We start from the raw sequence: 15,499 nt of genomic DNA, 5'->3' as shown, positions 1-15,499 counted from the left end.
TTTCATATGTAATTTATAAAAAAATTTGGTGACACTACGAGAAGAAAAAAAATAAATTTAGAATTTGGGATCTAGTTGAGAGACACCCCGCTAATTAGTCATGTGACCTCGGGCCGATTACTAAATCTCAATGGGCTTTAAAAGAAGGCAAGATAAGGTTAACTGCAAGATTAACTCCAGTTGTGAAATCTGTTCTGGAATAGAGTCCATCTTTCTCAAAAGCAGTCAGAACTTCTCTGCGTCTTCTATAACAACCTTGAGTTTTTCAAACTGGTACATGGTTAAGACTTTCATAAATACTGGCTGAGTGAGTGAATGCATCCAGGACTCAGTTCATGAAATACCACTGCCCTACCGCTATCTCAGATCATGTCTTCCCCATTGGTTCACCGTTACTTTTTCCGAAAGCAAATTCTGTCTTTGAAAATTTACTTCATAGTTTAATTCCTGTAGGAAGTCACCCCAATTAAATAGGGACTACACTGATCCGTCTCATGATCAAAAAATACCTATCTCCAAAGGTGAAAAGGCTATGTCATTGTTCACAAACTTTATCAACATGTCCATTCTTGTTAGCTGTCACTGCCTTTCCTTCACCGAGCCTTTACTGCCTTTGTAGTTGTCACTTACCTGTGTAAATATGGAATCAATTACTTTTCTCTTCAGTGGGGAGTGTAAGAAAATAAAGAAAAAGCAAAGAAGCTGAAGTGCCAGGTACTTTGCAATGACATTTCAATGAATCCTTCTAAAATCTTTGAGAAGTCCATCAAAACCCATTTTATGACAAAATAAACAAGATAAAAATAAATGAGTAATCCGCCCAAGGTGACACAGCTAATTGGATGTTAAGATTTTAACACAGATTTGTCTGTCCCCAAACCCACGCTTTTTCCCACTGCTCCGTGACCAGGAAGGAGCACTATGACATCAGTGCAGGATGGGACGGGGGCACGATGATTTCTGGTGGTAGTATTTTAAGTGGTTCAGATGCTACGAAATCATAAAGAGGTTCATGGCAAAATCAGAGGGGTTATCAACAGAGGTTATTAAGCTTAGCTGGTTAATTGCATGTCCAAGAATGTAATCTTGTGGGCTCCAAGGAAAGGGTTCTAAGAATGGTATAACAGAAAACAGACTTGGGACGCCTGAGGGGTTCAGTCGGTTAACCTTCTGGCTTCGGATCAGGTCATGATCTCGCGGTCCGTGGGTTCGAGCCCTGCATCGGGCTCTGTGCTGACCGCTCAGAGCCCGGAGCCTGCTTCGGATTCTGTGTCTCCCTCTCTCTCTGCCCCTCCCCCGATCACACTCTGTTTCCTCTCTCTCAAAAGTAGATAAACATTAAAAAAAATGGGAAAGAAAAAAGAAAACAGACTTTATCCCAGGTCTGATGGAAGAAATAGAGAAGACAAAAACTATGTCAGGGGAAAAATGAAGAGACACTAGAAACAATAAGCAATTCTCTTTTGAGAGGGTGCTTATTAACTGGTGATAAAACCAGAAGATGAAACTTGAGAGCACCACACAGCTTCAAAACTGGACAGAAATGAATTCTAGGAAAAAGATAGAAGCTCCATGTAATAGTGATGTCAGGCTGAGATAAAACACACACGTGCATACACAGCGCGTGCACACACACACAAGGATCAACCCATTTTCACAGACAGTATTAGTGAAGGTAAAAGGATTTAAAAACCTCACAAAACAGTGGCTGAAGAACAGGAAGTGACTTGCCCCAAAGTGAATAGGTCAGATTCAGAGAAAGATAAGAATTAAATCCCAGTCATTAGCAATGACCAGAGAAACGGCGTGCGTGACCTTCTGCTTTGATCCTGTTCGGAGAAGGGGCTGGAAATGTGTTAGAAGTAATTAAGAATTCATTTTCCTAGGTACTATGGAAATGAAGGTTATCACGTATGAATATTTTATACAGATTGCTGGTTATCCAAAACCAAACATTATCAGAGGGTACAGTAATTGCAATTTGTGGGAAATTATGCTTTCAGAAAATCACTTAAGGCCTAGAGCAAATAATTAATGCATACTTTCTTGGTGTTTTAATTGCTATTATAAAGAAACTGGTTCACCTCAATTAAACAAAATAACATGCCTACTCTCTTGTACAGTATCTTCATCATGCTCGAAAGACACGTAAAGCTTTAAATACCTTAAGTAAGACTGAGGTCTAACTTCTGACACATGTGGAGACAATGCTTCCATCACGGATTTTACTGATTCATTCCAAACACTTACTACTTTAAGTTCATTAAATGTCTCAAGAATATGAAGAGTTGCCTTTCATCATAATTTAAAGATTTTTTTTTTTTTTTCCAGGAACAAAATTAACAGCCTTGGGGTTCCTACCTGCAAAAATTCACCCACTTATGGGGTGCCTGGGTGGCTCAGTCAGTTAAGCGTCCAACTTCGGCTCAGGTCATGATCTCTAGGCCTGTGAGTTCAAGCTCCAAATCGGGCTCTGTGCTGACAGCTCCAAGCCTGGAGCCTGCTTCGGATTCTGTCTCCTTCTATCTCTGCCCCTCCCCCACTCGTGCTCTGTCTCTCAAAAATCAATAAATGTAAAAAAAAAATAAAAAAAAATTCACCCACTTTTTGTTGAATGACACGAATAATGAAAAAAAAAAAAAAAGCAAGAGATTTTATTCTGATAAAATTATGGCTGTAAGCTTGACCCAACTACCACATGAAGATAATGTAGACATACCTGTTCCAGTTAAGATAAATACTTTTCTTATCCGTTGGAGAGAGGAGAGCTACTTGGTGATAAATGATATTCGTTCAAGTGTTAACTAATTAGGTTAATTTATCCCATGCAGTGCTTGCTATTATTATCATTATTTGGTCATATTTTAAAAACATTTATGGAGTACCTATCATTTGCCAGGTACTTTACTTACATTATTTCATTTAAAAGTCACAACACCCTTTTTAGCAAGTATTATTATGGCATGGGCAATTGACCTGTAAGGTTTAAATAATTTGTTGATGATTATATAGATCATTTAAATGAAGGATCTGGGATTAAAAACCCAGTCTGACTGCAAAGCAGTCAGTTGTGATGCTAAACTGTGTTTGTATCTGGGTTTATGGATACAGTTGGACAAGATGGACAGATTGGATGACATCCCCTATCCTATCTGCGAACAGATATATTCTTAATTTGCTTTTCTCTTTGAGTCCTGCATCTTTTGAAAATGTCTGTGCAACAGTCCTGACCCGTGACACCAGGGTCCCAAGACTTGCATCCTGCTGGTGGGGCTCCGCCTGATCTTAGGGCTGATAAAGACATGACTGAGAAATTGAAGGAGGAGGAGCTGACACTCCCCGCCTCCCCCCACCCCCCCATCTCCCACCTGCGGGGTTTAGCCGGAGTGTTCCCGCTCTCATACAGCGAGGCTTCAAGGCAGAGTATGATGAAGCTGTTTGAGACGTTTTCTGCCCACCTCCCATCAAGTGATGAATGGATAAAGAAATTGTGGTTTATATACACAATGGAATACTACTTGGCAAAGAGAAGGAATGAAATCTGGCCTTTTGTAGCAACGTGGATAGAACTGGAGAGTGTGATGCTAAGTGAAATAAGTCATACAGAGAAAGACAGATACCATGTGTTTTCACTCTTAATGTGGATCCTGAGACACTTAACAGAAGACCATGGGGGAGGGGAAGGAGAAAAAAGTTAGAGAGGGAGGGAGGCAAACCATAAGAGACTCTTAAAAACTGAGAACAAACTGAGGGTTGATGGGGAGTGGGAGGGACGGAAGGGTGGGTGATGGGTATTGAGGAGGGCACCTGTTGGGATGAGCACTGGGTGTTGTATGGAAACCAATTGGACGATAAATTTCATTTAAAAAAAAAAAAAGAAGAAGAGGAAGAGAAAAAGCCTGCTGTTGTAAATGTTGGAGCCCCTCTCCTGCCCCATCTCCTTGGATCCTCTGGTATGCTCTGCTCAAAAATGATGGAGCCTTCATACTCAATGCCAGGTTTTTGCTACAGATTAGATCTTTGGTAAAACCATTCTGAGCCCAAAAAAATGATGTTTAAAAATAAAACTACTAGGTTTTATTCAGGAATATATATCAATATTGACTTCTGGGAATGACCTTCACCTTACAGCTACTGTCAACTCACAGCCTACTTTTCCATCTTGATTATTGGCATGACGTGTGGTAGCCAAGCAAGTTGAGGTGGCAGCATTATAATTAGTTAATAATCATCACATTTAAACAATCATGCTTTTGCTTTCACTTATCTTAGTAAATCGACTCCTAGCTCATGCTTTATTTTCGAATGAGGTCTCTATTTCTGTATAGAAGAAAGAAGAGTTTTGGAAACCAAATTGTAACGCTGCTGAGGACAGGGTAGTTCATTGTGTATTTTTTTTAAGAGAGAGAGAGAGAGAGCGAGCATGTGAGCTGGGGAGAGGGTCAGGGGGGAGAGAGAGAATCTTTTGTTTTTTAAATGTTTATTTATTTTTGAGAGAGAGAGAGAGAGAGAGAGAGAGAGAGAGAGAGAGTGGGGGAGGGGCAGGGAGAGAGGGAGACACAGAATCCGAAGCAGGCTCCAGGCTCTGAGCTGTCAGCACAGAGCCCGATGTGGGGCTCGAACTCATGGACTGCGAGATCACGACCTGAGCCGAAGTCGGATGCTCAACCGACCGAGTCACCCAAGCACCCCTACATTCGAACTTCTTGAACAAAATCTCAGTCAATACATTGGCTTCAATACACGCTCCCTCTTGTCATCTTGATATTGTGAGAAGAGAACAAAAACAAATATTTGACGTATTATTTTAAGAGCTACACACCTGAAGGAAAACAGAAGGTGTGAGGGGCTGACAAAGGGTTAACGATCTGCTAGAAGTTGGTGTAGAAACCAGAAAAGTTCAAGTTGAGAGTCAACCAATGGCTGCTCCAACCACTAGCTGTTTTTCCACTACCTCTCTCATTTGGTCTCTTTTTCTTATCTGAGGTATAAGAGAATATGGGCTCACAAGCAACTTTACTCTTGGGAACACAATTTTGTCGGTAACAGTAGGTCCGTCCCTCTGTGTCCAGGGCAGTCTCAGTTTACGCCTGTAAAATTTCTAGTGCAATTGCTCTTAAAAACCTTTCACTCTCAAACTGTCTGCTTTGATGATAAATTGTATGGTCACCATGGAGCTTAGACACTGAATTAGGACAAGAGCTTTCGGAACTTCCCTCCTCTCACCGAGACAAGTTTTTACGCCCCAAATTGAAATGAGCCTTCCATACAAACACCACCTGGCAAATCCTTTTACATCATACCTCCTTCTTCCTACTACTCTGAGAAACACACGCACGTCCCCTTTATGGGCCTTTTAAGAAACAGTGTAAGTTGGGGCACCTGGGTGGGTCATATCCGTTGAGCGTCCAACTCTCGGTATCGGCTCAGGTCAGGATCTCAGGTTTTGTGAGCCCTGCGTCGGGCTCTGTACTGACAGCGTGGAGCCTGCTTGGGATTCTCTCTTTCCCCCGCCCACCCTGGTCCCTCCCCCGCTTGCACTGTCTCCCTCTCTCAAAATAAATAAATAGACATAAAAACAAAAGAGAGACTGTAAGTTAGCAAAGGTGAAACCTTCGAGAGATCTAGAATCCAGCTGACTTTTACTATTCACTAGGATATAATTTTAGATGAGTTTATCGGCTTTCTTATTGTTGTTGTTGTTGTTTGTTCATTTTTAGCAAACAGAGACGGTGAGGCCCTCAACCAAAGGTTAAGAATTTCTTAGCCTAGGCCCAGATCCAACGTTGAGTAACCCTAGCTTCTTCATTTTTGTATCTCTTTCAATGGGCTGTGATGGTTTCCTTTTCCCCACCGGTGCCCGTGGGTGACCCCAGACTACCTTTAACAAAAGGATATGGTATCAGTCCATAATCTTAAGTCAGAGGATTACCCTCCCAGGAATATTTTACTTAACGCTGTATCCGTAATTATGGAGGATCGAACTACTTACCATCTTGCTAAAGGTAGCGGGTCACAAGCCCGCAGGTGATGGTACCATTTTTCACCTGGGAAAGCTTTCCCTGGTAGGATAAGGCCACCACGTGTAGACCGCTGCCTGGATTTCTAATAGGCAAGGCTGACTGATACCTGATGCTTGTATGAGTGTCTCGCCTTTCCCTAGAACCATTCACAGTGAGGGCGCCTGGGTGGCGCAGTCGGTTGAGTGTCCGACTTCAGCCAGGTCACGATCTCGCGGTCCGTGAGTTCGAGCCCCGCGTCAGGCTCTGGGCTGATGGCTCAGAGCCTGGAGCCTGTTTCCGATTCTGTGTCTCCCTCTCTCTCTCTGACCCTCCCCCATTCATGCTCTGTCTCTCTCTGTCCCAAAAAAAAAAAAACAAAAAACAAAAAAAAAACAAACGTTGAAAAAAAAGAAAAAAAAAAAGAACCATTCACATTGAGGATAAAAGGGGGGAAGAAAGGGAGAATATCTTAATTTAGTAAGTAATACTTCTGCTTAGGTATTTTTTAAGACACTGTAGCAGCTGATCTCACATTAGAGCAGCCCGGGACATTTAAATATTTAAATAAAAAGTGCAATAATAAAGAGGTAATTTAATAGGCAATTTCATACATTAATAATTAGCAAAGCATTAGTGAACTACAAGGTAAAGAGCTATGGGAACATAACTAATGAACTATCAATGCCAAAGTAGACTTCATAGTAAAACAAGACTTTAATAAATCTTTTATTAAATGGCTACAAATGAACCATTTTGTTAACGTCTAATAGGTAACTACTAAGCTACTTAATTCACATATATAAATGAAGACCTTGCAGGCAATTAACTTCACAATTGCTGAAGGTCAGGGCTCCCGATGCGAGTTACTGTACTACACCTTTAAGGGCTGCTGCTGATGGGGCGCCTGGGTGGCTCAGTCAGTTAAGTGGCCGACTTCGGCTCAGGTCATGATCTCACGGTCCGTGGGTTCGAGCCCCGCGTTGGGCTCTGTGCTGAAAGCTCAGAGCCTGGAGCCTGTTTCAGATTCTGTGTCTCCCTCTCTCCGACCCTCCCCCGTTCATGCTCTGTCTCTCTCTGTCTCAAAAATAAATAAATGTTAAAAAAAAATTTTTTTTAAGGGCTGCTGCTGTACTGGGTCAAGTCCTAGCCTTTCCTCCTCGGCTCTACAATGTGTTAGCAGCCATTATCATGCGCTGAGGCAGCTGAAGTATAAAATAAACAAGGCAGGAGCGATAGACTAGCAAATGCCCAGAACTGAATCCTACAAAGTGTAAGAAATAGTGAGTGCAAAGAAAAGGAATCCTGAAGGAAAACTCTAAGCGAGGATGGGTATTTACGCATGGGCGCTGACTGCTTTTTACTGGAGACGAGGAGAAACTAAGGAAATGCTGATAAATTGCAAACGCTTGTCTGGGTCTGGATGTGACTCTAGGAGATCTGAAGCTCACTAGAGATTATAGACCAGAACCGCTCTATTTACTGAGGAGGAACGTACAGTACACAATAATATCGATTGTCTCCAGCAGCAGCAAATGTTAAATTCATTAGAGAAAGGAAATAAGCATTGTTATGGAAGCAAGAAACTGCTGGTAAAAAAAAAATGCTTTTTAATAAACCAGTACAGAAGCTGCATGGAAACAGGACAAGGTGGAGAATCTCTGATGTCTTCTCCACCAACTCATATGGACTAAGTCTACAAATTACGGAGAGTTTCATGGGTTATTACATGCCAATTTGCAAGCGGTAATTATCAATGCATGCTGGCAGGAGAAAGGGGGAGGAGACAAAACAGATTCTTACACACCCATAACTGAATTTCATGCTCTGTAACTGACATCCTTTAAACGACAGTTCCAGAAAAGTGAGAATCCGTAAAATGAGTATACGTGTAAACAGAAGTAATTGGCAAAGACGAAACTGTGCTCCAGATTAAAAACGAGTCAATGGCAGACCCACGTCTGGATGAAGTTGTTAATGTAGCTGAAACTGAACCTGAGAATCATACTCGATAGGGAACCTTAACTAAGAAAGGAAAAATCAATGACAGATAAGACTGGTTCTTCACCTCAAGAGCTCCAACCAAGCGAGACTATTAAAGAAACCACAGCAGGTCAGGACAGTGTGAGATTTTCACATCGCTGCTTAGGTTGATACACTGCGTCTGTGCAAAGCTGAAATACCATTTTCTTTTGATTAGCAACCTTATAAGATGTGGACGTCTGCAAATGAGAAGGTGACAAAACTGGACAACAGACTGAAATTTTTTTCAGCATGATATACGATGTTTTGATTCATTGCTCTATATATTTCTGTGTTAGTGAGATGCTATCAACTGGTGGATTTTCTTCCTGTGTCAATTCACAAAACTGTATAATGTAATGCTGTTTGATGGGTCACTCATGGCATTGCTTTGAAATGGAATTTCAAACGGTATTGCTTTGAGATCATCCTGAGAGTGATTTTTTTAGATGGTCTGAATATGGGAGAAATCAGCTACGATGGGTCGTCCTCTAAACAGCTACTTTCTTTCCTAACTTCCCACCAAAAAGGAACAAACTCATTAGTACATACGAGGAATAATAAGAAGGCACCTTATCTTTCCCCCAAATTATTCCGAATATCTTCACGAGAAGACTTGGCTTCAAAGAATCCCAACTCTCCTACTGGCACAGTTTTTGAGGCTTCTGTGCCACGCGACATCCCTAACACTAAACACGTTTCTGCTGACTTAACTTGACACATTTCATACATATTTGTCAAAACAATTATTGTTAACTACAATGCAATTATCCATATTCAATTTGATGACTCAACTGGAAAATTACTTTTTTCCTAATAAAATTTTTCCAAATGACAACAGTGAATCAGTGTTGATTAGTTGTTCAGTGTGTGCTAATTAATTACACGGGGTAAATTTAGTTCTGTGCTAATAACCGCAGGGGGAAAAAATTTTGTAGACGTGACTCTTGTTATAAGTGAAGAAATTTCCTTCCTGCCTACTTCTTCCGTACTTTCTCTTTCTAATCTATCCCGGACGAGCGTTCAATAATACAAAATAAACAATAAAAGCCAACTACTCTTGCCTGACGCTACAGGTGAAAAGACCGGAGTTCTTTGGAAACTTGGTCCTAGGTCAAGAGTAAAGGAAAAGAAAAAGATTTGTACTGTTAACTTATTTAACTGTGAGGACCTCCGGATAGCTCATTCTCATAGCAGACTTGGTTTAGATCATGCATTTAATGGCCAAAAAAAAAAAAAAATCCCAATTTATTCACTATGAAACCTATTTCTTTATCCAGAAGCTAATTTAAAGGCTGACATTAGCCAGGGGCTCTATGGGGCAAGGCATTTTGGGGGGATATTCCCGGGGGTCTGGAGTCCTCCGTTTTCTGGCTTTCGTGTGGTGATGATTCTTTCTCTCTGAGCCTGACGGAAGTTTATGGCAGCAAAGAAATAAATACTGATAGGAATGTCAGGGGAACTTTGTCACAAAGCTGTCAATAGGAGGCCAGTGAGGTAGGATGCCGTATTCTCTTGTGTAAATACACGGTGTAAAGAACACAGGGCCTGGCCAAAGAAGGGACAAATTTTTGTGCCCGGAGATATTTACAAAGTCAACGGATTAATTCAAAACAGCTCTTCCTGATCTATGCTTTTGTATGAGTGGTTTGCTACCTGTGGGCCAACCTGTGTTAAGTAATAATTTCAGAACCTCACTGAACACCTGTACGTGTGCAGAGGAAGGGCACTAAGCTGGAGACGCCTCTGGAAGACAAGATGGTGAAGCCTGTAGGCCATTGTACAGAAAGGGGGCAAAATTATTTCAGGAGTTAGAGATATCAGTTCATTGTACGGAAAAATCTTACTGTCGAATATTACTGTCTAAGAATGAATGGGATGTCTTGGGCAGTCATGCTGGAAGGAACTGTAGACAATAGGTCCTATCCTCTTTCTGTTGCGAGAGACTAAAATATCCTTAACAAATGCTCATCTGACTATTACACCTAGGAATCCACTATGGTTTTATGATGTAACGGACACGACGTAGCCTGTAAAAGTAGGGACATCTAGAACTAAGTATGTGCTACACATGTTCACTACATCACCCTCTATACAGAATTGAGGGTCACCTTTTACATCTCTGACTTTTTCTTGACATGCCTGCTAACTTGTAAACAAGAAAGAAAAAAAAAACCCGCAGTAAGGAGGAGTTTTACCGAGGCCATTTACTCTTGTCTCTGACACAATGTGTGAAAAGGACAGGAAAGTTCACGGGCCCAGCAACTAAAAAATGGCTGGTAACGTGGCCCTGCTCCCAAACAGCACAGAGGTATGCTAACTTTTTTTAGCAAGAAAAGGGTTAGACTAGTTTACCTGTAAATGTTCGATGTTAAAACAACACAGTCTGTTGACTACTCTAGAATATCGATGCGTGCAGATACGCTGTGCGGCCCTAACGATCAGATAATCTGCGAGTCTCCCACAGAGGAGTTACCTGCTTTCCAGTGGTACATTACTGCCAAGGACCCAGCTGTCCTGCAGCTGGACGGACTCGGGTGTGGTTTGCAGCTCGGCGGGCAAAGCAGCCGGCGGGGCCGGACTCTGGTTCCTTCTATTGGTCAGGGAGTTTCTGTTGAGAGAAGTGATGGACGGATGGTGCTGTGCGGGGTGCTGCTTATGAGGTGGTGGCAGAGGCGGAAGGGTGGGCTGGCCTTGGTTGTTTGCAGGTTGCTCTGAAAAAAAGAAAAGGAAACTCATTCTATATATGAGTACATGTACATATGTGTGTGTGTGTGTGTGTGTGTGTGTACATACACATCTACACACACCACCAATGTCTTGGGGATCCACTACAGATGAATTAGAATTAAAATCTGCATTTAAACCCATATCCTAATCAATTTGCATATTATTCTATTAAGCGGGTGTTCAGTGACATTCTCTAAGAGCGAGTTTACCCTTGATACACGGAGTACTAATTAATATACAACAGATGGTAAAATTGGTTTTGGTTTTAATTTGTTTCAGATTTTTTTCATCTGGTTTTATTAACACCTACAGAAAACAGCGTCTGACAGCTCCCCTAATGTGCCTTTAGACTTCAGCTTTTTTTAACAAACCGACCCTGAAATTAAATGGGTAATTTCGGTTGAACACAAAGGTTTTCGAAATGCATATAATCCCTATAATTATTTAATGGAGGTTTTTTTTTAAGCTTTATTTAACTGCAATAAATTATTACAAGCTAGCTGCTAAACAGCAGTAGACTAGTTTAGTGCATTTCAAATAAGCCAGACCTGCCTTATGATCCGCTAAAAGACGCTAAGTATTCTTTAGCAGAAGGTCACTCTGTGAAGCAGATGTTGTTTCATGGATATTTAACAGACTGAATCACATCTGATTACAACGTCAGAAGACTCATATACTTAATGACCGTTACATCCATTAGAACACACACAGAACAGATTTGCCAATTTCACAGTACGCCGTATAACTACATCTTGGAGTAAGTCGTAGGTGACCAGAGCGACTCATGCCATTGTGTCACTGGTACAAATATTTTGCTCTCAACCACAATCATAAGGGATCCAGCAACGTCAAACTATAAACACAACGGTAGGTTGTGACCAAAGAAACATTCCCTAAAACTAGTAAGTCATAAGGTAAAATTGACAAACCAATGTAACACGAGACTGACTTTTCAATCTCATTACCTGCCTTCGGACATGCTAGAATTCACAAATACTACATTTTAACAAACAGACAGAGGACTCCTTAATTTAATGCTAAACTTACTATGGTTCCATACATGTAAGATGTCAGTTTTTGACTAAATGCAGTTCAAAGTGCAATATAATTTTAAAGTGATGTATTAAATCATGCTATTAATATAAATGCACCTATTAAAAAAGAATAGGAAACACAGGGACTATGTTTCATCTGCAGTGTGAACTCCAGCAGAAATCGTTATGCCAAACAGAGTCTAACACTGTAATTCTGAATGCATAAAATGAATTCTTGATATGTAATAGCTTGAATATATCTTATACCCTCTTTACAGGGTATAAGAATTAAAATAACTCCTCCCATCGCATATAATATCTGTAAATACTGCATATTTCTAATGGCCTCTAACAATCCATATAATACCATTTAACAACTAATAATTTCTTACTCTTGAAATGGAGAGAGAAAACCCCTGAATATATGAAATAAGGTTCTTTCTTGCACGTTCTCTGTTCCCAAGGATCCCCATCCTAGAAATTACAGAAATCTTGCTTGGTCCATTGTTTTGATGCTCATGAAAAATTAAGATTATCTATATCTCGGTTAAATTGAAAGTACTCCTGGAGGAGGGGCACCTGGGTGGCTCAGTCAATTGAGCAACTGACTCTTGATTTCAGCTCAAGTCATGATCCCAGAGTCATGGGATTGAGCCCCGTGTCGGGTTCCATGCTAAGCGCTGAGCAAAGAGCCTACTTAAGATTCTCGCTCTGTCTTTCTCTCCTTCTGCTCCTCTTCCCTGCTCTCTCTCTCTCTAAAATTAAAAGAAAAGAAATTACTCTTGGAGGAAATGCGAGGGCTAAACTAACACATATAGTTTTAATTGTGATAGGAAAAAAGAAACAGTTTAAAATTCAAAGATTTATTATTCAGGTATCATATAGTTAATTAGCTTTGTCTTCCGCAGCATTAGGGCATATGATTAGAATCTCTACAGATGTCTTTAAGGAGCATTTCAAAAGCTGCTTTTATATATAGTATATATATATATATATATATATTTAACAACAATATATAACAATATATAATAGCATATATATATTTAACAAGCCAAGGGCCTTAACTAGGTTGGTATCAGTACAATGGAAACAAAGAAAAGAGGAAACATTTCAAAGGGAAACATATTAAGATTATGTCTACAAAGAAGTACAGGGATGTGTCAAACGACTCCATATTTTTAAGCATGGCTCCATGGAAGAATAGAATTATACTACACATATGATATACAAATTATATATTGGATATTATGCTACTTAGAGGAGAGAGCAGTGTATATAGCAGTCAATTCCAAATTTAATTTCTAACTCTGCCAGGCATCATCATAGTAAGCCTCAGTTTTCTCATCTGTGATGTGGGGAAATAATATTGTCCCACCTAGGTATTTAATGATTCAGCGAAATGCACTCATTCGTTCATTAATTCACCCACTTAGCCATTCATCCCACAAACATTTATCAAGCCTCTATGTTCCAAAGATATGCTAAGCCAATAACAAGTGAAAGTACTGGGTAATGGTAAAGCATCATGGATATTAAAATTGTTGTTGAAAACTACATGATTTTAAGATATGTTATCATTATCATGTATTTAAATATGTTGAATTTAAGATTCTTAAATGGTGAGACAAAACTTCCATTTCAGGCTTCAAAAATAACGAGTACTACTCTGGCTTTCTCTACGTTCACGCATTCACTTGGCAAGTATTTATTGGGAATTTACAATGAACAAGACATCACGCAAAGCTCCATGGCCCTTTCAATGGTCTACCCAGGTTATTTCAGCCAAGTGTGTTCTGTCTGCTGGGACCTCTTTTGATCTGACTACATAATCATGAGGCCCGCCTATAAAACAAATCCAGGTCATGAAAGCTGGACTCAATCTAAAATCTGGTGCGAGAGAATAAATGCAGAGCCTGAGTGAGATGGGATGGATGAACAGACATTTACGATTCTGCAGAAGCCCGCAGAGAGGGGCCAAATCCGAGGATTCACTTGGAGATGAATACCACCTCTAGAGATTTGGGCTTACAGGTAGCAAGAAGCAGCCGAAGTATGAATCTATACCAACTTATTCAAGACAGAACAAATTTATAAAGTATAACAGGATAAAGTAAAATTTAACATAGCCGGAAAGGAAGAGAGAATAAAAGAAAATCAAGTAGGAGAGATAAGATAAAGCCAGACCCAAAGCTAGTGGACAAAATGCCTGCTGTATAGTTCTGTACATTTTTAGAGAAGGATACAAATCTGGCTCTCAATTATTTACCCAGTTGCTCACACAAAAAGGGAAACGTGATCACTTACACAATTTGGAGTGTTTTTAAGACCGCAAAGTTTGTTTAAGGAAAGCATAACTATTACTGAAAACAGAGAAACATTCTTTTTAAGCACTCACAGGAAGAAAAACTGAATATCCATAGAAAATTTTATGACCTGGGTTCAAAATCGACACAAATGAAATAACAGGGTCTAGATTTGGAGACGACCACTTAGAGTCTAACACAAGGGGTCAGATCCTCTAGAACAACCACAACGTCAACTGCAGCGTTTGCTTTAAGCTGATCCATTGATACAGGCTTTGCACTCATTTGAGACAGTTTTGGACAGAACGACTCTGGAGTTCTAGAAGGGACAATAGGACCTCCCAGAGGGAGGTCCTGAGACATAGGTCTCAACATGTCATTTTCCTTCTTGGAAACTCCAAATGGCTTCCGAGTATCTGTAAAACATAAAACTAACTCTAAAGGTGTATGTCCTAGGGTTGTCTGGGTGGCTCAGTCGGTTAAGCGTCCAACTTTGGGTCAAGTCATGATCTCGCAGTCCGTGAGTTCGAGCCCCACATCGGGCTCTGTGCTGACAGCTCAGAGCCTGGAGCCTGCTGTGGATTCTGTGTCCCCCCTCTCTATCTACCTCTCCCCCGTTCATACTCTGCCCTGCTCTGTCTCTCAGAAATAAATAAATGTGAAAAAAAAAATAAAGGTGTATGTCCTATTTCTTCAGTTAGTCCTCAAAATATTTTTGCAAATGTTTTCCCCATGAACCCTCCTCATGTATCTTCTCTGAGTCTTATATTATCTGTGCCTTTTCGCAGCTTGTTTCCAAATCCCCTCTCTATTATAATTAATTTTATATAATTAATTATATATAATTAATATATATTATATTAGACTGTTAGACTCTCTATGGGCAGGATTCGTGTCTCCTGTTAGACTCTCTATGGGCAGGATTCACATTGAATTCACCTTGGAACCCGCATGGGGCCCAAGGACCACAGGGGGATGGACGTGTGGTCAACAAATATTTATTCACTCAAGTACATACCTGTTGAATGAATAATCATTCATTCAACTTGTGAAGAATTCAATGCAGAGAATGTCTAAGTGGTAAAAAGCTGAGCCTGCCCATCGTGTCTTTAACTGCAAGGTAATTTGCAACCTGTCCTATTTCCTTAACTCAATTCTGACATCCTGAAAGGCAGGGACTCTAACTTAAATTTCTTTGGACTTTTCAATATCTTCACTCAGTCTTGTGCTTCAAAGGCTCCTAGAAATGTACAGACTGGCGACAATTACGCAATCAGACCACTTTGGGGGCTCATCTCCTAAGGGCAGGGAGCCATGTTATCCACTCCAGACATCGGGTTTTAGGAATATTTCTTTGGAACCATAGCAGAGGCTGCAATATTCAAAATCTACCTTGTAAGGTGTGAAAATA

General features: G+C 40.4%; 1 protein-coding gene across 4 annotated transcripts in view; it reads right to left on the bottom strand.

Moving 5' to 3' along the window:
* TENM3 (teneurin transmembrane protein 3) overlaps positions 1–15,499 on the bottom strand; it is a 2,564,262-nt gene that overhangs the window by 179,838 nt on the left and 2,368,925 nt on the right. For all 4 annotated transcript variants that reach the window (XM_058719934.1, XM_058719936.1, XM_058719935.1 and 1 more), the window contains one exon: positions 10,498–10,735. In XM_058719934.1, the coding sequence (XP_058575917.1) occupies positions 10,498–10,735 (238 nt within the window). The remainder of the gene's footprint in view (positions 1–10,497; positions 10,736–15,499) is intronic.

Source organism: Neofelis nebulosa, chromosome 3 (assembly GCF_028018385.1).
Source record: "Neofelis nebulosa isolate mNeoNeb1 chromosome 3, mNeoNeb1.pri, whole genome shotgun sequence".
Lineage (NCBI taxonomy): Eukaryota > Metazoa > Chordata > Mammalia > Carnivora > Felidae > Neofelis > Neofelis nebulosa.
This window is presented reverse-complemented; position numbering and strand designations above follow the sequence as displayed.